This window comes from Chanodichthys erythropterus, chromosome 13, assembly GCF_024489055.1.
Source record: "Chanodichthys erythropterus isolate Z2021 chromosome 13, ASM2448905v1, whole genome shotgun sequence".
Classification (NCBI taxonomy): domain Eukaryota; kingdom Metazoa; phylum Chordata; class Actinopteri; order Cypriniformes; family Xenocyprididae; genus Chanodichthys; species Chanodichthys erythropterus.
In genome coordinates this window covers 15,085,487-15,108,339 of record NC_090233.1, presented here as the reverse complement: position 1 = coordinate 15,108,339, position 22,853 = coordinate 15,085,487, and the positions used below count along the sequence as shown (strand labels likewise).

The 22,853-nt window shown below is 37.0% G+C and overlaps 1 protein-coding gene across 1 annotated transcript in view; it reads right to left on the bottom strand.

Moving 5' to 3' along the window:
- Positions 1 to 22,853, bottom strand: part of LOC137033835 (astrotactin-2-like) — a 460,374-nt gene that overhangs the window by 149,786 nt on the left and 287,735 nt on the right. Inside the window, exons 8-10 of the mRNA XM_067406219.1 lie at positions 20,404 to 20,488; positions 17,108 to 17,182; positions 14,354 to 14,491 (exon numbers count right to left, since the gene is read on the bottom strand). Of these exons, the coding sequence (XP_067262320.1) occupies positions 14,354 to 14,491; positions 17,108 to 17,182; positions 20,404 to 20,488 (298 nt within the window). The remainder of the gene's footprint in view (positions 1 to 14,353; positions 14,492 to 17,107; positions 17,183 to 20,403; positions 20,489 to 22,853) is intronic.

The following is a 22,853-nucleotide window of genomic DNA, read 5'->3' as shown; positions in this document are numbered from 1 at the left end:
TGTTAGCAATATTGCAAGTTACCTTGACTCTTTGGGTCTGCTCAGTTTTATTTGTCATTTGACCAAAAACAAAGTTCTCTCATGAAACTCTAGATGGCACAGGCTTATACGTTCTTAACCCTTTAAGACCTAAAGGGAGCGCCGGCGCTTCCATGTGCGTGTCTCTTTTTAAGAACCAATAAAAACTGAACCCATATAGGTAGCACAATAATTATTTTTGCATACAAACTCAGAGACTTTAAATATTCAGATCAAACCTCCAACATGCTCCTGTTGCATTGTTTTCACTGAGTAAACAAAAACAGCACAGGCACTCACTGAATACAAATATGTAGATTTCACATGCTCATAACTTCATGAAAAATGCACAGATTATAGAAAATGGCACATCAGTATTTAAAGATTCTCACGATTAAATGAACCCAAAATCAACATAATATATTGCGTCGATCACAAGAAATTACTCATGGAATGAGTTGGCTAAAAACATGTCTTTCATCTTTCCGGGATGCAGTGTGTATCCAATGTTCCCAGAACCATCCATGTTCATTTTCCAATGTGGAATAACACAAAATAAGTATCAATGAGTGCTGAGGAGTGCATCTAAACTGGAGTTTACCACCGGTGGGCGCCATCTAGCAGCGAAAAAATTAATAATACTTTATTCGGTCCCACTTTATATTAAGTAGCCTTAACTACTATGTACTTACATTTAAATGAATCATTCGATACAATGCACTTATTGTGTACATACATGTTTTTACATTGTATTTATGGTTTAAAAACACCTGCATGTAATTACATCTGTAATTAATTTCTGTAATTACATTTATAATTACACTGTTGACCCTTCCCTTACACCTTACCCCTACCCTTAAACCTACCCATACCACCAAACCTGTCCCTAACCTTACCTGTATCCACCTCAATAGCAGCAAAAGTGTTTTGCAATTCAATATATACCCAATAAGTACATTGTACCTATTTTTTGATGTAGTATTTTTAGTAGTTAAGGCCACTTAATATAAAGTGGGACCTTTTATTCAACTACACTTTATGCTATTGCCACAAAATCTGAACCAGATGCAGCTCACATGTAGAAGAGCATCTCCAAAAATTATTATTTTTTTGTATTTAGTTTCTGAGTTATTCCATGTCAAATAAAAAAAAAAGAAAAATTATAATAAAAATTATTATATATATATATATATATATATATATATATATATATATATATATATATATATATATATATATATATATATATATATATAGTATTTTTTCAGCAGTTTCTCAGCATGAACATGTCCAAATGTATTGTAATTTATATTTTCTAAAAATTTAAAAAGTGTTCTTCATTTTCTATAGGACACAGCTGATTGGTTCCTGCTGTATCAGTAGCCAATGAGCTCGCTGCTCAACATTCAAATACTTAGTCAGCATTTGCTGTAGCAGTTGAAACACTTTCAGAAACCCTCCACCTTCCCCAGCTCCACCTGTATAGATCTGCCTCGGGTAATTCATGTTCACAGCTTTAAAATATACTTAATATTTATAAATGCAAAATTTTCCACTAAAACAACCTGAGTACATAATGAAGGGAAGACACTCTCACAGCTCCGTAACTTTGTGCAAATCACCATCTTTCCAACAGAATGCAAACTTTGCTGCTCAACTTTGGCAGCTCTCGGCTTCTCCTGCATCTGCTGGAGCTGCACACGGAGCGCTGAACATCAGCCCTGCCTGCCAAATGCGACAACACAGGAAAACGAGTCCCAGACGGGGAGGACAAAGACGCAGAGAGACGTGCAGGTGGGTGGAGGGGGAAAATAACGGGTTAGCGCATGCATACGCTTTCCCTCTCGCAGATGGCATGGTTTAAAAAAAAAAAAAAAAAAAGAACAACACGGGAGTTGGAAACAAGTAAAAACTGTACAGTAAGCAACAAAACATTACACAGCTGTTCAGAGAGCACAGAGGGATGAAATTACTACACTAATAGAATGAAAGTGCATTTCACATCCATCTCAGTTGTGTTTCCTGCATTTGTGTACATCAGAATTGACTACATGAAGGTTAAAGGAATATTTCAGGGAGGTTGTTTTCAGATAGCAGTAATAGTTTTAACTGGCTTCTTCTGTACATTTTATTACAAGCTTGATCTTTACAGATGCCATTACAAAATTATAGCAGCAAACCATCTAAACGTTGTGTGTGTGGTATGCTTGACCTCCAGCACACAAACACAATGATGTGAGAAGCGAGGCTGTGTGACACTTTGAATTAATTGAACCAATTTGCACAATGACTCAGGAAACTTCACACGGTGAGGACCTCTGCTGGTTAATTCATTTTTTTCTCCTTTCCACCTTTTTTTTTTTTTTTTTATCTAAGAGCTGCATGGCCATTTGTAATTTTAATGTCTGGCTACCGGTGTCATTTGCTTTCAGCTGTACAAAACAGCTCCTTATGCTGCTTGATACTGCAAACTTGTATTTCTTACCATATTATTTGAATGTATTGTCTTAATTGGAAACATGCTGGTTTGTATTGCAGTCATATAGCCTATAGCGGCTAATAAATCACACATTTATGTCTACAAGGTAGACATAAGTCTCACACATTTACAGAAAACTTACTTCTGCGTTGGAAAAATGAGGTGGATTTTCTGATCCAGCTTTTAGAACAAGAACAAATGTAGAGCAGGGCATGATTGAGTCCATCAGCTGTGCCCTATAGAGAATGATGTGATTGCAAGGAGACTGAGTTAAGGACCTATCAGCCTGTGCCATCTAGATGTTTCCTGGGGTTCACTACTAATGTTAGTATGATTTTTTTTTTTTTTTACATTAAAATTGTCATAATTTAGAAATAAAAGGCATTTTTCCTTCCCTGATTTTAGCCTCTGATTTGAACGCTCTGTTTTAAGGGGCGTGTCTCTGTGAGACTTCAGTGTAAACGCCCACTGCTGTGATTGGCTGACATCTTTGCATATGAAATAGCAAAGTATTACTCTCTCAAACTTTTGGCACGTTTTTACTATTACAGCTCTCAAGGTTAACTAATCATGCAAAGTGTTGATTACAGCATTATATTTAGATCTATGGCATTATATTTAGATCGTGGCATGAAAGGTTGCAGTGATGAACATTGTAGTCGATCACAGACATGTTGTTGAGCTCATGAAAGCAGTGAAATCGTCATTGAAACTCAGTTTCTGCACACTAACGAATGCTTTCATCATAACTAACAGTGCAAACACCATATAAATAAGAGATTTGTTGAATAAAACGGGAGTTTTGGATCGAGTCCAGAACTCAGTCACGGATAAACACACTCTGTTTGATTGACAGCTCCAGCGATTGTAAAGGGAGCGTTCTTTGATCACTTTCTATATATAATTTAATCACACTTTAAATAACAGATTATTTTCATCCTACTAAGAGAAACAAGGTGAAGTTGAGCGTTTAGTCGCTGGTTTGATTTACTGACACACACACAAAGATCATCTGGCTGTACATGAATCATTAATATCAGATCAGGCATTAGAATGAACACAGTTACTGACATGTTGTTGCATTACTGTCGAGTTCATATCGTAAAAGTCTGTTTGTGCCGAAATGAGATTGATTTACCAAAGAATCCACAGTGAAATGAACCGAACACAAATAAATAAAGCTCAACTGAGACATTCACATTGTTGAAAATAAATAACCATATTCCTGCATTAGGATCCTTTGAAAGGTAATGTTATTTTAGTCCTGTATCGCTCTTCTCTCCTCCTCATCTCACTCACACACCAGTGGGCGGGGCTAACGCTGCAATGATGAAGTAGGCGGAGTTTCACCATCTATAGACACATTCCAGGATCAGTCGTTCGCTGGATCTGGTGTCAATAAAAGCTTTTATTGGACTAACAAGGAAGTTTTCAGGTCTGAAACTTACAGGATATTCTTATAGTACGATGACCTCTTAAAAGTTAATTTGTCAACTCATGACCCTTTTAAGTGAAGCATTTCTCACAAGTACTAACAAAGCAGTCTGAAAGAATACTCTCTTATTTTTAGTTTAAAAGATTTTTTTTTTTTTTTTTTTTTTTTGGAAAGGGTAGCACTATTGAAGTCATGTGGTTACACAAGCCTAAAACAACAAATATTGGCAAAACAAATCGACTAATTAGTACAGCTCCTAATGATCCCTTACCATTCTTGCGTATCTAGCTGTATTGTCTTTGTGCCAATGCAGAAGCCCAATCCAGCTACCAAACTACAGATACAGCATTAAGTTGACAATATTGTGGTCATCAATAACCTCCTTTGCCTGTCTCTGTCTTTCCTACACACAAATGAATCACCTCTGTTGGACAGCAACATTGTGTTTGGCCAAGATTATCCAACTTATAATTGCCCAGGGTTGCTCTGAAGATGATGAATGGGGCTCTGCCAGTAATTCATAAATATGTTGCGCTTCATCACGATTTCCAGTCTGTGAGGGAACTCTAGCGAAGCCTAGCACTTTTAATTGAGATACTTAACATGCATGACAAATGAGGCAACTCTACACAAGGCAGGTTCATCACACTTAATTTTTCCCCAATGGAAGGTATGACACATTACTCACAAATTATAGGTGATATGACATCAGGGTCCAAAATTGTTGGGGGTATGCTGAAACCTGCATTATTAAGACTTGAAGGTAAGTGAAAACAAGAGTTTGGGGAGATTTTTTCTCATTACAGCATACATATGCTTTAACAGTATTTTCCTACAACGCTTCATTAACCACAAAGTTAATCATAATATGCATTTTCAAATGGTACTAAGTAAACTTTTTTTTTTTTTAAATAAACTAATAAGGTATGTTACAAATACTCAAGCACACTTCTTTTTCAAGGTGCCAAAGACAATTCGGGTTGCCTTAAGACAAAATAAAACCATGAAAATGACCTACAGATATCCATTTAAAAAATAAGTCAACAATCCTGAAAGTGGCTGTATATTTGGCAGAGCATATGAAGTATGACAGGATGAATGGAGGACATTAGCTTGTGGTAATGTTCAGTTTGCTTGCATCGAATGTACCATTCATCAAAGCGCTGGTGCTGTCGCTCGCCCTCTCAACTTATTGACAGTTTCATATTGACAGTACAATGGGCTTTGAGAACAGCTGGAGACGCCTGGAGTGGAATTGATCGGGGGATTTATGGAGTGTTTTGGATAGTGCAGCTCTTCAAGGTAGCCTAAAGTGGACCTGTGGAGTCCACGGAAGTACCGGACTCACCGCGACGCTAATGGCATGTGTGCTTGTAGATGTCTGGGGAAAACATGACCTTAGACAGCTTGAGTCCCTCAAAAGCAGCGTCTAAATCATGTAGGATCAGCTTCTATAAACAGTGCAGTAAAAATCTATGAGCCACATAAAACCTGCAGCAGACTTTCAGGGATTGAAGTTTGGGTTGATGGCGTATGAATCATAGTGACAATAGAGATTCCAATAGATAGTAATACAAGACTTTAGTGCTTTGTCATGGGCCTGTTGCAGACGAGTATTGATTGGAAAGCATTATTAGGGCTGAAATGAGCATAGACTTCTTTTTATATAACAAAGATCTCTGATGTAGGTCACCAAAACCAATTTACTCTGTTCATATTCATTGAATGGTATATATGGCTCAGCTCTATGGGATTTTGATGGCCATTTTAGCACCTGCCAGGCAAAAAAATGTAAGACTGCGAGCAGCATGATTTAAGGAATCAGGCGTTGTGTGCCAAAGTTAAATATTTAGGGGGTTGTTCAAGTCACTAATCATAATAATATCTATGAGCCATATTGATTGTGATGATTGTCTCAGCATCTAATAGCAACCATTAATAGTAACTCAATGATGAAATTAAACCAGAATGCATGATATTCATACTAGATCAAACATGTTTTTGACAAAATAACCCCCTAACCCTTTTCTCCAGACAGCACACAAACAACACAAAATCGATCTCCATCTGGGTTTTAAATGCCAAGATTCTCACATTCGCTAACATGCCTGGCTGGTAATTAAATAGGCTAGAATACAACAAAGGTTTTGGGACAGATCCATCCCATTGGTTTTAAGCCTTCAATAGAGTGATGTTCACTTTAACACAGTTGGGCAAACACTTTGCTGAAATTTAGAGTCTTAAATTGATTACAGCTTTCATTCATTCAGTCACTGTGAATGTACTATTTGTAGTTTAACATTTAATTGTTGCCATGATTTTATTTTGCTTCCTTGCCAATGAACTATGGGAAAATGGCAGATAGTGTAGCATCAAAAAGTTTGAAAACCTATTTTATACAACAATTAATTAGTTAGTAGTTCCCAAACTTTTTAGCATGGAGTACCCCCTGAAGGGATTACCATCCTTCTGATTACCTCCTCTCTCCTCTGCAGTCACACCTTTACCGTTAAGGGACAATATTTGCCCCCTAAATTGATTTTCCAGTGTATATTTTTACCTTTAGGAATAACTTGTTTAAAAAAATGTTTAATAGAGAAACATGCAATGATGGTAAAGCTAAGAAACACTTTTAAATATTAAACTAAAACCGCCAGTAGGTGTCAGCAAGTCACTGTTTTTATGAGTGAGTCATCGAGTCATTCATTCAGTAACGAAGCAAGTGGCTGTGAATGAATCATTGAATCAATCATCGACTCTCACGATTTGTTCAAAGCTGCAGAATTGTTTGCGAAACACAGACGTGTGTTGTACTTTTGCTGTGGTTTTCGTTAGTAAACATATTAATAAATAAAGTAAATAGAGTAAATACTGACAGTACTGTGTTTAAAATGTATGTTTTGTTTTTTGACCTGTTGTATAATAATGTCACGTTTGCAGTCAGGTGGATATTTGGGAACAATTGCATTCTTGCTCGTTATCATCATTAAATAACTCACACAATGTATGTTTTTGTATATATCTAAGAAAGTTTGAGTCTTAAATTGATATCAGTCCACTATCTGTGTCTATTTGTTCTTCATGAAAATAAGTGCTAAATCCCCACTTTTACAAAGGTGCATTATCGAGAACGGCAGTAATTTAGCGCGATTTAAGGCAGCAGATTCGGCACGCAATCTATCATATGCATGCTGCTTCTGTGGATGCAGTCATTTTTGACTGCAAATGATGAGGTCATTTGATTAAATGTAGCCTACTGGATTTACTGCATTTTGGCAGTTAGAAATACATGCTCGATTTTAATATTATTTTAAGGTAGAATTAAATGAACTACTCAGCCTTTTGTCACCTCATGTACCCCAGTTTGGGAACCACTGGTTTATACAATAGTTATTGATCATATTTTATTGGCTGATCAGGCAGGGTCATCTTGTGGGTTTTATGGGCCCCACCGGTATAATAATTCATACTTTGAAGTGTATATTTTAGGTGATGATTATTCACCATTCATTTTCCACCATTTTAAATAACCTTTCAGAAGTTTATCTAACAATTATATTATAATAAAAATTATTATTATTAAAAATACAAATAAATGTAGTGATTAAATGATTTACAATAATTGTATTACAAAATTAGAAAAATTATGTTTAAATTTGCAAATAAAAGTCAAAACATCAGGAATAGCAATATAAAAAAAATAACAAAACAGACCAGATATGAAATACTTGAACTATGGATCACACTGTTTGAAATTGCTGGAAGAATAATTCTTGAGAGAATGTCACAAGTCTCATGCATTAAGATGAGCTGTATTCCTGCAATCCAAAAGTACATCTCAAATAGCCACAACATCACTGCTACTCAATATCCCAGCAATGCACATGCATAAATTATGCAGATTACTCTTTGCTGCTTTTGTGTATGTGCTGTTGTTGTTGTCACTTGGTAATTATTATTGAGAGCTCATGTTTTATTGTTAGTCTTGGCTGTCACTGCCATTGGGGTTTGTCTGTTAAATTACGAGGTCTGCTGACCAAAGTGAAAAGTAAGCTAGTTAAAGCAGTAGACAGGTTGTTAGTACTAGTGCAGAGATTCATCAGCAATCTTATCCGTAGACTATTTTGTCAAATTAGTAAGTGGTGACATGTGATAATCATTAATAGTGAGTCACTGGATCATTCGCTCAACCAATTCACTTAAACACACTGTTATGTTTTTTTTTTTTTTGTTTTTGTTTTTGTTTTTTAATGAATGAAAATGTACATTTCCAAAATTTAGGTAACAATGAATAGACATGCAAAAATCACAGTATACTGAAAAAAAAAAAAAAAAAAAAAAAATTATATATATATATATATATATATATATATATATATATATATATATATAAGAAAAAAATATATATATATAAGGAAAAGAAAAATGAGTATCATATGCATGCAAAAACTCATTTTGCCGTATATATTCTATGATATTACATGCGCATACTATTGATATGCATTGTCATGAGACTGGGTTCACAATAACCTGCATGGACAGCATGAACAACCACAAAAAAACAAAAAAACATGGAAAAAAAAATCAAGGTTAAATCCAAGGACATCCATTATTCTCATACTAAGAAACACGTGGGCAAGAAAGAATAAAACAAAACATAAACTTGCATCCAGGCCAGTAGGTGTCAGTATGAAGTCTATGACCAACACTGACATTATTGGAATGAATACGAACCAGATAAACAGAAGCAAAATCTTTTAAACAGTAATGTAATGATAGTAAGAGTACAACACAGCATGCATTTGCAATTCTTTTAATAGTTGATTGCATGATGTTTTGTTTTTCGTTCACTCCAGTTGGCAGCCTTCACTCATGGGTCTTCCCTTTGAATTTCATTTGCATAATTAAGAGGGCTCATTATTCATTGTGCCGTGTGTGATGTGACAGACATTTCCTGCGCAGCTGAGAACTAATTATTTTCCAGATACATTACACTGATATAATGTATTCCTCTGAAACTCCACTAATCACTCATAAAATGCATGTTTCCATCCTCAAAGCTGTTCTTTTGTCCCTGCCATGATGTTAAGTGCAAATTAAGCTTAATAAATCATTCACAACCTTAACTCAGCAAGGCGAAATGTATGTAAGCAGTAAAGTTAGAGTTGATGAAACTATATAGGCCTACATTTAACCCTCTGGAGTCTGAGGCTGATTTGGGGCCTGGAGAAGTTTTGACATGCCCTGACATTTGTGCTTTTTTCAGTTGTTCATAAACATATTAATGACAAAAGTGTCATTACACTGTATTCAGCACAAACTAGGCTACAATAATATGTGAGGAACATGTATGTACATGTTTGTGTTTTTGAAGGAATAACGTTTATGCGTGGTTATTGAAAAAACAAAAAACTTAAGTCACTGAAATAAGGCCAAAAAATGTATATTAAATCTGTTCATAAGACTTCTGGGTATTGGAGGTTGTAGACTAGAGTTTTTGCTTCAGAATTATGTAAACATTATGCTGCCTACTCCTTCATATAAAACAATAGAGAGATTTAAATTTTCTAAAACATCTTTGGTCAAGAAACACAGTATGCGAGGAGGCGTGAATCATCATGAATAATGGGTGATTCTCACCTGAGAAGACAAAATAATCGCATTATAATGACCTGAAATGACTTGCATAATAATGAGGCCTTTCAGTCAGGTAGGCTGTGAAAAAAAACCCCTCTGTAATAATGTCTCAGCTCATCATAAACAGCAATACTTAAAATAATGGTATTCTATTATATTCTTTAAAATATAATGTATTTCTGTGATGCAAAGTGTCTGAACAATTATGTAACCTCTGTGGCATTTCATATAGGCTTTTAGCTTAAAAGCATGCACATTTGGAGAAATATTGATGGATTCTTATATATTTATGTCAATTTTCTATACTGAGAATTAATATTTATTGTCATCACTATGAGTGCTGGATACTGTGTTTTTAATTCATACTTGCAGCTGGAGGGCGATCTCTGTACACCTTTAGGCCACAAATTCATATAAAGAAGAAGAAGAACCAGGAACTAACTGTATGTCCTCTAGAGCTCGCTAATCATGGCTTTAACATCCAGATAAACACTTTTCAAGACAATAAATACACGATTGAGACGATGAATGCATGTATTGACTGAATTTGCGTCTGAATAGCGCTGGCTCCGTGGGCGTGGCCGCATTAGTGGATAATGAGCTTAATCACGGACTTCTGACACGGCTCTCTTTTCATACAGATTACATAAACACAGAATGTTTGTTTTCAATTTGACTTGCACGTTTCTTTAGACGTTTCTTTAGACATAAGTCTAATTTTTTTGTGATTAGAATTCACTAAGTTAGAATTAGAATTAGAATTCACTAAGTTACAGTTCATTTTCTGAGAACTAACAGATTGGACTTCGTTCAGAGGGAGACGAGAGATCACGCATCATGTTAGTTTTCTTTATTTTACAAAAAGCACAGCATTTTTTTACTCTGAGTGTACACAAATAAAAGAAGATGTTCAACAGATTAAAATGGTGTATAACTCTTAATTGTATGTGCAACATTGACTGAGTATTTTGAGTCTCTTTCACACTGGTTAGAAAAAAAAAACGCGGAGGTATTGCCAGTGATACCTCAGAGTATTAAAGAGTTCAAATACTCAATCTTTAGAGAGAAATGTAGAGACAAGATTGTGTGAAATATAGGAGGGTGAATATGCACGAGAGAAACAAGCTTATTACATGTCATATATGTATAATAATAATTTTTAAAAAAGTTTTTAATTTTTTTTATTTATTTATTTTTTTTGTGGAGGTGATAATGATTTAACCATCCGGTCACTTTATGAATCATCATGCTCCATGCTTTATGATTGTTTCATGGGCATGCCAGCCTGTTCTTTGACGTCCTCTTCTCCTCATCCTACTGACTATGCCAAGCATTAATATTGTTTCAAAGGAATTAGCTCGCATTATATGACCAAAGTATGAGAGCCGCTGCTTGGTGATTTTGCCCTCCAGCGATATCTTTGATTTGACTTGCTCTAGGATCATCTTGTTTGTGACCTTTGATGTCCATTTTGTGTGCAGCATTTGCCTCCAAAACCATATTTCAAAAGTGTTGATTTTCCTTCCTTGGCTTTCACATGGAGAATGGGTTTCATATGTGTCATGGTGCTAATATCTTTGCTCTTCCAAATTTTGCCATTCCTTGCATCGCATCTCAATGCGCCATTATGGATAATTTAGTTTCCAAGGAAGAGGAAATCTTGCACTAATTCAATTTCTTCAAATTTGATTGTTAAGTGAACTATAATGTTGCCTGCTGTTGTCATTTCCATTGTTTTTTTGTTTTTTGTTTTCATGTTAAGGTACAGTCCCATGTGCTCACTTTCTTCTTTGACTCTTTGGGCCAGATATTCCAGGTCCTTTTCACTTTCCACAAGCAAGGTCATATCATTGGCATATCAAAGGTTGTTGATGTTCCTCCCACTGATTTTCACACCAACTGGAGATTTTTCCAGTTTACATCACCTCATAATCATTTCAGCATACAGATTGAACAGGGTAGAAAACCTTCAGAATCACGAGTCTCAAGCTCATTAGTAGAGCTCCAGGTTGAGAGACCTTGATGTATCTCCTTTTGATAATTATTTATTTTTCCTCCTTAAATAATTTATTTTATCATCTGATTGCTTTTAATTAAAAGGACACTGCCCCCTTCACAAGCACCTGTAGAGTAGATGACCACTTTGATCAGATCCTTGATGATTTCACTTTAACTAACTCTAGTTAGTGTGTAATGTTGCTGTTTGATCATAAACAACATCTGCAAAGTTACGGTGCTCAAAGTTCAATGCAAAGGAGATATTTTCTTTTAAATAATTCATTGTTTAAGGACTGCTACAAACGGCTTGTAGGGACTACTGCTTCACAAACGAGGGTCAATTCAACACAAAAGATGAACATGACGGCACATGCTAGTGGATGAGTTGAATCAACTCCACAGCAACTACATCAATTTATCCACTAACCATTCAGAAACGTCTAAAAGTTGTAACTTCTTCCTGAGTCTCTCCATCAGTGTCGACTCCGGTTTGAACAATGTAAGGCTGAACACTTTCCTCATTTTGGCTGCGTGAGATTCTCCAGCTTTGTTGTTGTTGAGCTGTTAAAGCTCCACCCTCTTCTGGAAAGGGGGCGGGAGCAGCAGCTCATTTGCATTTCAAGGGGCAAAACGGCGTGTTTTTGGGGTCAAATATGACAAGCTATAATAAATGATCTGTGGGGTATTTTGAGCTGAAACTTCACATTCTGGAGACACCAGAGACTTATATTACGTATTGTGAAAGGGGCGTTATAGGTCACCTTTAAAGTATATCTTTACTTTAAGTCATGAGCAGATTGCATCTTGTCAAACTAAAGTTTGTCTTCCTCTTTTGAAGGGGACACAGCTGTCTCCTAAACCTTCCAGCATTTCTTTTGATTCTTGAAGGTGGAGCTTATTTGCACAGGCTTGTATGACCTCTCCTCCAGCTGACAGCTGTATTAACCGAGTAACATAAAGGAGATTAGGAGTGTTTACTTCCCCAAGTGCTGTGACACGTCAATCCATTGAGAATGGAGCATCAGAAAAGCTGCACACGCTAACACTCCCCGTGTAAAGCGAGGTGCATATGCATTCTGGTGGAGCCCAAATAAAAGCAATCACAGGTCACTGTCCCCACTTCCCAAAGGGCACAGACATGACCACCTCATTCTGGGATGAAATTGAAATGTTAATGAGTGCTATTCATCATCAGAGCTCAGAAATGATCTGAGAGTATGAGGGAGAAAATGAGAGAAGGTGTTTCTGAGAAAGGAATATAATCCTTTAACTAGACACAAAATGGAAAGTACAACTATGGTGTTAGGTTAAACAACATTCACGCTGTTTTACTTCTTTGGCAAAGATAATACAGCAATGTGTCAGAACTACGTAAATTTTCTGTAATGTACTTGCAACCGAGAACATAATTCCTTCACTGGCAGGCTTTTAAGAGCTAATTTACTGTCCAATGAGAGAGAGAGAAAGAGAGAAAAATAAAAAAACATTAATCACAACATGTCAGAAAGCTTTCAGAAAGCATGCTCATGACCTAATGCTTATGATTTCACACTCTTAGTCCAAAGCATCATGACTATTTACTTGTCCCTAATAATTTGTAAATGCAAGATTCATAATTATTGCAGGTCCGACAGACCGACAACATTACATTCAGTTCACGCTTAAGTATATTCCTTTTAAATTATATTTTTCCATAATAACTATTCCCTTTAAAAGTATATAAAGTGTACTTTTTCAACTCATTCGAAACTAACAAACTATCAAGCTGACACCATAAGAACACCTTGGCATATGTTGCGTTTGCAATAATGACAAAAACAGCTTGGTTGTGGGAAAAAAAAGAAAGAAAAAGTAATACTGTAAATAGCTTGCTTCCCTGAGGACATTTCAGCCAACAGCAGCTGTGGGTCTATCAGAAATGAAGAGGCAAGGGCAGTGTCATATAAAGGGGCTCTGACAAGTCTATTAATAACAATCCAGAAAATGCATTTTTGTATTACAATAAAATACAGAACCAAAGGTAAATAAATAATTGTTAGATATTAAAATAAAAAAATGGCCAAATAAATAAAAGGTCCCAATGAAAAGGGAATGTGAAAGCTCTAGTAAGGAACTGCAGCCAATGTTAATGCAAGGTGGTTACTAAGGTGTTACTAAGGAGTGCATTAGTGCCCGCCCACTTTTTCAACAGTGTTGGTTCCGGAAGTTATTTTTCCCCCATTCATTTCTCACATAGGGATCTTTAAAGCATTATAAGCCATGAACCAAACCAACCAGCTATAAGGAGAATCGCAACATTACTAACTTTGATTTGAAGCAAAAAAAACAAAATTACAAGACTGTGTACTTTAGTGATAGAAAAAAAAACTACAATCCCATAAAGCATTGTGAACAGCAAATTAGAATTAATAATAATGGAGAAATAAGGGAGTGTAGGGAGATTGAGTCAATCTCTTTTGGTGCTTTTTGCTCGTTTTGAATCTATGATTGGGGGAATTTTCTGTAATGTAGTTTTTCACCATGATTATTTTAAAAATCACTCTGATCAGAGATTTTTGCAAAAACAAACTTCAAGTTTATATAATAACAAGGTCATATATAAATAACTATCTTTAATAAACCCTTTGAAATAAAACTATCCAGACCATGCATGATGATTTACAGTCAACCCTCAGCAGCAGTGCATTTCTGTCTTACTATACTGTATCCTTTTTTCAGTCTATAATGTATTGAAAACACACAGGTGGGCTTGTTGAGCTGGTGTACTTGAGCTGTGATTAACTCACCGCACTTCTCCGGGGTCCTCTGTAACCAATACGTCCGTCTTACAGCTGGCTATAGGGTTGATTGACAGCTCCACTGGAGGAACCACAAAGCTCTTGCTGACTGGCAGCCAAAGGCCTTGACCCAGACTGTAGGATGACCTGCAGCGTGAGTGACATCGACACAAAGAGAGGAATGTGTCAGCTGAATTTCAATGACTTTGTGTAAGATGCTAGAATTAAAAAAGAGCTGCTTATTACAAGAAACCCACACTGACCCAGAGAGGAGATCTGTTCTTCATAACATGCACAAATGAAGAGCATCAAACTAGACAGTGGTTGTGTGATAATGACATAAAAAATAACTTAACAATAATAAACATTGCAAATGTACAGTACATGACAAGTCTGTAGAAACATCCAGTTAATGGGTCATATAATGGTGAATAGAAAGCAAAAAACAAACAAACAAACAAACAAACAAAAAAACAAAACAATCAATCAATCAATCAATCAATCAATCTTATAGGAAGAGACTGCAGATTGGATTAGAAGGACATTGGGGTAAATAAACATGACCAGATGCTCACTTTAGGGAACTTTTCCTTCAAATGGCAATATATAATATCATATATGAATAAATGCATCGTCTGTTTATCAGTGGCATCATTATTTTGTCCAGGTAACTGAAGAAAAATAAATAAATAAATAATTCTAAGCTAAACCAATAATAATTTTGCCAAAGAATCCACATTCTGAGAATGCAATTTGTATGATAGCATGCACCCTTATTATCATATATCACGGCGATCTGACACGAGGGCTCCACCGCACTCCAAGCTCTGGTCTGAGCGTGCCCGGTTGCTGACCTTGAGTATAGACAAGCACATCTGAATTACTCTGGATCAATGCATACTTCTACTCATAAATAAGACAGCGATAGCCCAGGCCTTGCTCCAGCCCATCAATTGACACTTCAGAGGGCATCGATTGCTTTCCTCAGTCCACTATCAGTCAACTGCTGCCAGCTGAACTAAATGGCTTGAGTCGTCATGTGGTTAAGAGTGATGATGGCTTGGGTGAGTAAGGAGAGACTGAATGGATGATATAAATGTAATTTATTTTCGCCTTCACGTTTAGACCCCAAAAAAAAAAAAATCAGGTTCAGGCTCCTAGTCTGTATGTATTTGTCTTTAATTAAGACAGTGTTTATTTGGGAAAAGTGAGATATTGTCATTACATTATGTAATTGACCAGCATAAAGCACACATTTGTTTTAGCTGAACTCAATAAATGCAGGTATCAGGTAATTAATGGTTTTTATATCAAATGTGTTAATGGTTATTTTAGATAATAATAATTGCTCAGCAACCAACTTTGCATCTTTCTCATCTTTACACATTTGGGACACACCTCTTCTTAAGTGTAAATAACTGGAAAATTACTGCCTACATTTACATATAATTCACTGCCGTTTCCAGCTGAAATTAATACGAGTGGCAGCAGAACACCAACAGCTTTTGTTCCTTTTCACACAGATTATGATTACATGGGAAGGTTTATTGATTAACAAAGATTTATTTTCGCACGGTTTCATGCACAATCAAAACACTTCACCATAGAGCGTGATTTTGTGAACTAATACATTTTGAGGTTTGCATCCCATAACTGGCTCCATTTGTTTGGCTTTTCTGATGTAGTAAACTTGCTCTGAAGCTCACCTGGTACAGCATTGCTCTCGAGTCCCGTGAAACACGAATCACGATACAAGATCGCAAAGACTCGAAGCAAGATAACATGGCATGGTTGCTTCAGCAAATGCGTTTTAATCTCAAATTTGCTTTTGTCAACACTATTGGTTAGGTTTAGGGTCAGGTTAGTGTAGTCAATAAGTTATGTTCAAACGCATTAGAGCATTAATCTTTTAGCGCCACTCACCAGACATCTCATTTCAGAACTGCAGTGATATGTGCACTAACCAACATAATAAAGTGCTGCCACAGTCATGAAAATTGAAAACTGGAGAAAATTGTACATGGTATTTATCGCCACTGACTTTTAATCTTCCATGAAACAGCATTTTGCAAAAATGTACCATTTTTTCATGACACTGGACTATTTAATCAACATATCTACTCAAAAAATAATGATATCACATAGAGTCTCCTGTGGCTGTGTCTCCTGAAAAGGGCAGCGAAATAAACCCGGAGCAAAGTATTTCAGGTTTTGCAGAAATATAGACAGAGTCACATATTTTCATTGAGCCTGCTTTGGAAATATCAGCACACATCATTCAGATGGCATTCAAGCTTGCTGCAATCCATGTGACGAGTTACATCAGATATTTTAAGGGCAGAAGCTTTACAGACTGTCACACCCGCAGGACAGAAACACTGAGAAATCCAAAGTGACGTGCTGCAGTTTGTGACCTGCCCTTGTTTCCTTTCTATCGGCACCATTTTCCCGAGCACATGAAAAATAAATAATCGGAGCCGTAAACATCTATAGTGACCCTGCTTTAAAATGGAACGAGGCCCAGAGCTCCGGTAAAACTACCTCCTCTTTCAGGTGGAACATGCCTAGGGCAAATCCTACCAGGAAACCCACAGAGCAGCCCGCAGGCGGTCTGTGAAATCCTGTGTTCAGTATGAGGACAGCTGACAGCAGGTAGGGATGCCCTGCCTAGACTGGGACACCCCAGAGACTGTTGTGTTCAGCATGGGACCTTTTTTCAGAGGACAGACGGCCAGGCAGATCTGTTTTTGCTGTCGTGCTTACCTGAAAATCTTCTCTGGAGCCTGTTCCCCTGTGACAAGGTCATAACCTCTCTCCAGGTTTGAATACGGCCATGGACTGTGGGTGGAACACACATACACAAAAAGATTTGAAATGCAATATGTGCTTAAGTGCTTTATCTGGCAAATGTGAAAAGCAGTAATAGCAATGATAAATATACACTCAGCTATTAAGGGGTCAAGCACAACAGAAGCAAACAAGGAAGCTAGCAGCAGACCAACAATGTCATAATGGACTATGATAGTAACTGAGACAAAGACACTGCATGTCAATTTTGAAGTCAGTTAGACCAACAGTACTGATGTTAGAGCCAATTTCATGTTTTGTTCAATTATAGTACTATCAAGTGGCACAGTCCCACCGCATTTTTTATTTTTTTTTTCGTGTGTCCTCAGAGTGCCCTCATACATAAGCATGTCAAATTTGGTGGAAATACCTCATTCTGTTTAAGAGTTATATACATTTTTATGTATGAAAAAATTTGATTGCATATTTTTTGACACTTACTTTCAAACTGTTGACATTTGGCCATTGGCATATGATCAATGACCTATGTTTCCAATTTTCCTATGGTGGTTTCATCCCAATCAGACTAATGGTTTCTAAGATATTTGCAAATATTGTTTAAACTCTAAAACAAAACATTGCATAAGGCAAAACCTAGCATGTCTGGAATTGTTGGACTCGGCAAGGATTTCTGTGAAAATAAGCCAACCACATCGAAAGTTATAAGCATGTAAATATTTTTTTCACCATTAGGTGGCGCTGGTCCAAAACTTCTCAGGCTCCTTTAGGGCATTGTGCCGATGACCCATAACAAGTTTCGTAATGATATGTTAATGAGTTCGTAAAATACAACATTTTACTACAAAGTTAATAATCTATAAGCAAAAATAGCCATTTTCGTATCTCGGGACCAGTAGGTGGTGCTGCACCGAAATGCAGCATGTAACCTCAAGTTATGTTTGTGATGACATGGACCAAGTTTGGTCTGAATACGACAAAGCGTTGAGGAGATTCAGCCTTACATATATTTTCACAAGTTCTACGTAAAATTCATTTGTTGACAAAACAACTTGATTTCCATAACTTTCTGTTGACATGGTCTGAAGATGATCTGGTTCAATATTCGTGAAAATCGGAGCAACGGCCTAGGAAGAGTTAAAAAAAGTATGTTTTTCGGAAAAATCTAAATGGTGGGAGGATTTTATAAATATAAGTGCAAGCTTGGACAGCTGGTGGCGCTAGAGGGATTGAGTTAGAGACTCCAAATTTGTTGTATCTATCATAGTGCCAAATTTCATAACTTTTCTGCAGGCAGTTCTATAGGCTGCCATAGACTTCAAGAGCAGAAGAAGAAGAAGCGGAAAAAGAAGTGGTTGCTAAGTGTTCTAGGTTGTTGCTATGCAGTTGCTAGGATGTTATAGGTGTTTGCTAAAGTGTTGCTAGGTAGATGCTAGGGTGTTCTGAGTGGTTGTTAGGCTGTTGCTATGCAGTGGTTAATATGTTGTGTGATGTTGTTATGCAGTTGCTAAGTGTCCTAGGTTGTTGCTATGCAGTTAGTAGGGAGTTCTGGGTGGTTGTGAGGCAGTTGGTCTAGGTGTTATAGGTGGTTGATAAAGTGTTGCTAGGTAGATACTATGGTGTTCTGAGTGGTTGTTAGGCTGTTGCTATGCAGTGGTTAATATGTTGTGTGATGTTGTTATGCAGTTGCTAAGTGTCCTAGGTTGTTGCTATGCAGTTGCTAGGATGTTCTGGGTGGTTGTAAGGCAGTTGGTCTAGGTGTTATAGGTGGTTGATAAAGTGTTGCTAGGTAGATACTATGGTGTTCTGAGTGGTTGCTAGGGTGTTGCTATGCAGTGGTTAGTATGTTTTGGGTTGTCCCTATGCAGTTGCTTGGATGTTCTAGGTGGTTGTGAGGCAGTTGCTATAGGTGTTATAGCTGGTTGCTAAAGTGTTGCTAGATAGATGCTAGGGTGTTCTGAGTTGTTTCTATTTTTCTATTCAGTTGCTAGGATGTTCTGGTCTGGGTGGTTTCTTGGGTGTTGTATTCTGTTGTTAGGGTGTTCTGACTGGTTGCTAGGCTGTTATGAGGGTGTTATGGGTTGTTACTAGGGTTTTGCAATGCAGTGGTTAGTATGTTTTGGGTTGTTGCTATGCAGTTGCTAAGATGTTCTGGGTGGTTGTGAGGCAGTTGGTCTAGGTGTTATAGGTGGTTGATAAGGTGTTGCTAGGTAGATACTAGGGTGTTCTGAGTGGTTGCTAGGGTGTTGTTATGCAGTGGTTAGTATGTTTTTGGTTGTTCCTATGCAGTTGATTGGATGTTCTGGGTTGTTGTGAGGCAGTTGCTAAGTGTTCTAGGTTGTTGCTATAGGGTGTTGCTATGCAGTTGCTAGGATGTTCTTAGTGGTTGTGAGGCAGCTGGTCTAGGTGTTATAGGTGGTTGATAAGGTGTTGCTAGCTAGATACTAAGGTGTTCTGAGTGGTTGCTAGGGTGTTACTATGCAGTGGTTAGTATGTTTTGGGTTGTCCCTATGCAGTTGCTTGGATGTTCTGGGTGGTTGTGAGGCAGTTGCTAAGTGTTCTACTGTAGATTGTTGCTATAGGGTGTTGCTATGCAGTTGCTAGGATGTTCTTAGTGGTTGTGAGGCAGCTGGTCTAGGTGTTATAGGTGGTTGATAAGGTGTTGCTAGCTAGATACTAAGGTGTTCTGAGTGGTTGCTAGGGTGTTACTATGCAGTGGTTAGTATGTTTTGGGTTGTTGCTATGCAGTTGCTAGGATGTTCTGGGTGGTTGTGAGGCAGTTGGTCTAGGTGTTATAGGTGGTTGATAAAGTGTTGCTAGGTAATTGCTAGGGTTATTTGGGTTAACCAGGGTTAATATAGGGTTTACTTAGGATTAACAAAGGGTTAACCCCTTCTAATTAGGGATTTTTCACCTGAAATGCATGTAATTGTACTAAGGGTCAGATTTATCTTCCCATGTTGTCATGTTCAAGTGTAACACTGTCCCACGTTTTTAAATCTCAGTCTGGAGCCTCCGTCTGGGCCGAGAGTTCTGCCGTCGTTTTATTAGACCAGCTGTTTGCTTGAGCGAGTTCATTAACATGCGCCACAAGAGTCAGGAAGAGGAGTTACTACACTTGGCATGAGGTGAGGTGATGAATCGTATCTCTCTGTGTTGCAGTCTTTCTCTTCTCCTCCCCTCATCTCCCTCCTGTCCTGGCTTTTAGTTCGCCCTATTTGTGAGGCGTTGACAGAGTGGTTTGCAGCACTCACCCTTCATTGCGGCCCCAATCAGTGCGAACGCAGAGATGTTGATGCTCTGGGTCAGGGGCGTAACCTTCCAGACAGCTGCATTCCCCTGCAGAGAGCACAATACAGTGACAGATTATGTGCATTTATCCCTCTGGCAAATCAACAGCCCTGTCCATGTGGCACCCAGTGCTGCCGGCGCACACACATGGATTCGGTCCAGACAAAAGGTTTTTAAAGTACAGTTTGTGGTGGGAGTCAAGTGGGAAGAGTGACATGTGAGAGCTGGTTCTGTCTCCGACACATTCGCTATCAGATCTTGAAAGGTATCACAGAAGTGCTCAGCTCTCCAAAGGTGATGCTATGAGCCGAGGATACGGGAATGATACCTGGACTCGAGGGGGATTGTTGCGTGAATCCCACCGAAATATGTTCGTATATGTTCGTATGTTCGTATTCCACACCAAAATCAAAAGGTCTATTTTTAAGACCCTTTTTGCATATGCCATCAAGAATTTTAAAAGCTAAATATTTACATCTTAATATATTTATATCATTATATGGGGGAAAACATCATATGTTATAACGAAATGAGAGTATGGAAGCTTGCAACTTGCCACTTGTTTTTTTCACAATTTTTGTCTCACCACTAGTGATTTCTGCATTTCTGAGCCGTTTTCACAAATAATTTGATCTTACCACTAGGAGTCCTAAGAGTTCCTAGCTAGGAGATTTGGCTTAAAACCTCTTTTGTGTGTGTGTGTGTGTGTGTGTGTGTGTGTGCGTGTGTGTGTGTGTGTGTGACAATGAAGTATTACATCTACAGCTAATTTTATTCAGTTTCCCCAAATCAATTACTCTAATTAATGGATATACATTATTTAAACCACATTTACAGTACACATATAGTGATGGATAACACAAAACCACCAAAGATAAGACAAAAAAAGGCTAACCGGACATTTGAAACTAAGAAAACACCTGAACGATACAAGTGATAACTTTTTTATAATATAATATATTTACTCTTTAACACTATTTTAGTGTTGATATGCTTTGTGGAGAGTGATTCCTAAATTTGCTGTGATGTTCCTAAATTTGTGCATTTAGGAGCAATTTTTGGGCTTAAGATTTTTTTTGTGAGTACGAGACCTGATTTTTTTCTCATAAATCAGAGTTTATAGAATTCTGAGAAAAAGTTGCAAGATGTGAATTATGAAATCTGAGGAAAAATTCAGAATTGCAGGATAAAAAGTCTCAATTATCTTTCTCTCTTTTTTCATGGCAGAAACAAGCTTATAAATGAGATTTTTTTTTTTTTTTTTTTCAAAATGAATGAATTTACTACATATTTAATACATAATGTGCAACGACTTTATGTGAGGTTTATTATTATTATTATATTATAATTATAATATTTTTGAAAGATTACAGAAATATTTTGTAAAGTTCATGTCTAAAAGTAAATTAATGAAACTAATTGTTTAGTCATACTTTAACAGTAATCTGGAGAAACTTTGTTTGCCCTTTTTGTCTCTGTGATCCAAGCAGCCAATTTATCAAATTACAGTTTCCATTGCTTTCATTCTTTCTGCTTCATAAATATGGAATCATGATAATTTCTGAAGTTGCCTGGAGTTTGCAAACTTATGATTCGTAAGACAAAACAAACAAAAATATAAAACTGGAAATCAAAAAAAATTAAAACATACTCTTTAATTAACATTCACTTATAAACATAGACTTTGAATTAAAATAAAACATCAAATCTGAAAATCAATCAGATAAGATACAATAGTACTTCTCTTGAATATGAAGGATAATTTTAATACCAGCGCTGGCTGGAGGGGAAACGAAACAATGAGAAAAGTCATTACAAACCGCACAGGCAGATATTCATATTTCATGAGCTGGAGCAGTGAATATTAGAAATAATATGCACCCATCTGTACTCCTACCATGATAGTGATATTCATCCCATTTCAAGACTCCCATTTCACGGCTTATTCTTGAGAAAACAAGCACATTTAGGCGCATCTATTTCACCGGCACAAACAGAGTAAGTGAAGGAGACGGACAGGGCAACGGCTGCCAACCGGAACTAACGTACAGTAATGACCAACAGAAGTCATCTATTGCAATTTATTACACAGCTCTCTGGAATACCTGAATCTGTCATGGCATTCTGCATTCCATTTTTTCATTTTGTAAACATTATGGGAACGTTACTTTTGAATGTTCTCTGAACGTTCTGAAACAAGCAGTAACATTTAAAAAATGGTCAATGCAGTGCAAAGAATACAAAAACCTTAGAAAGCTCATATTGTGTCACGGTGTGTTGCAGAAGAAGGCATGAAGATGATGAATGAGTTCCAACAGGAAATTTAATACAAATAATCCAAACGAGAAGAGTTACACACATTAATCGCAACTGTGACCGGACAAACTCACACATGAACTTAAATACTAAAGAT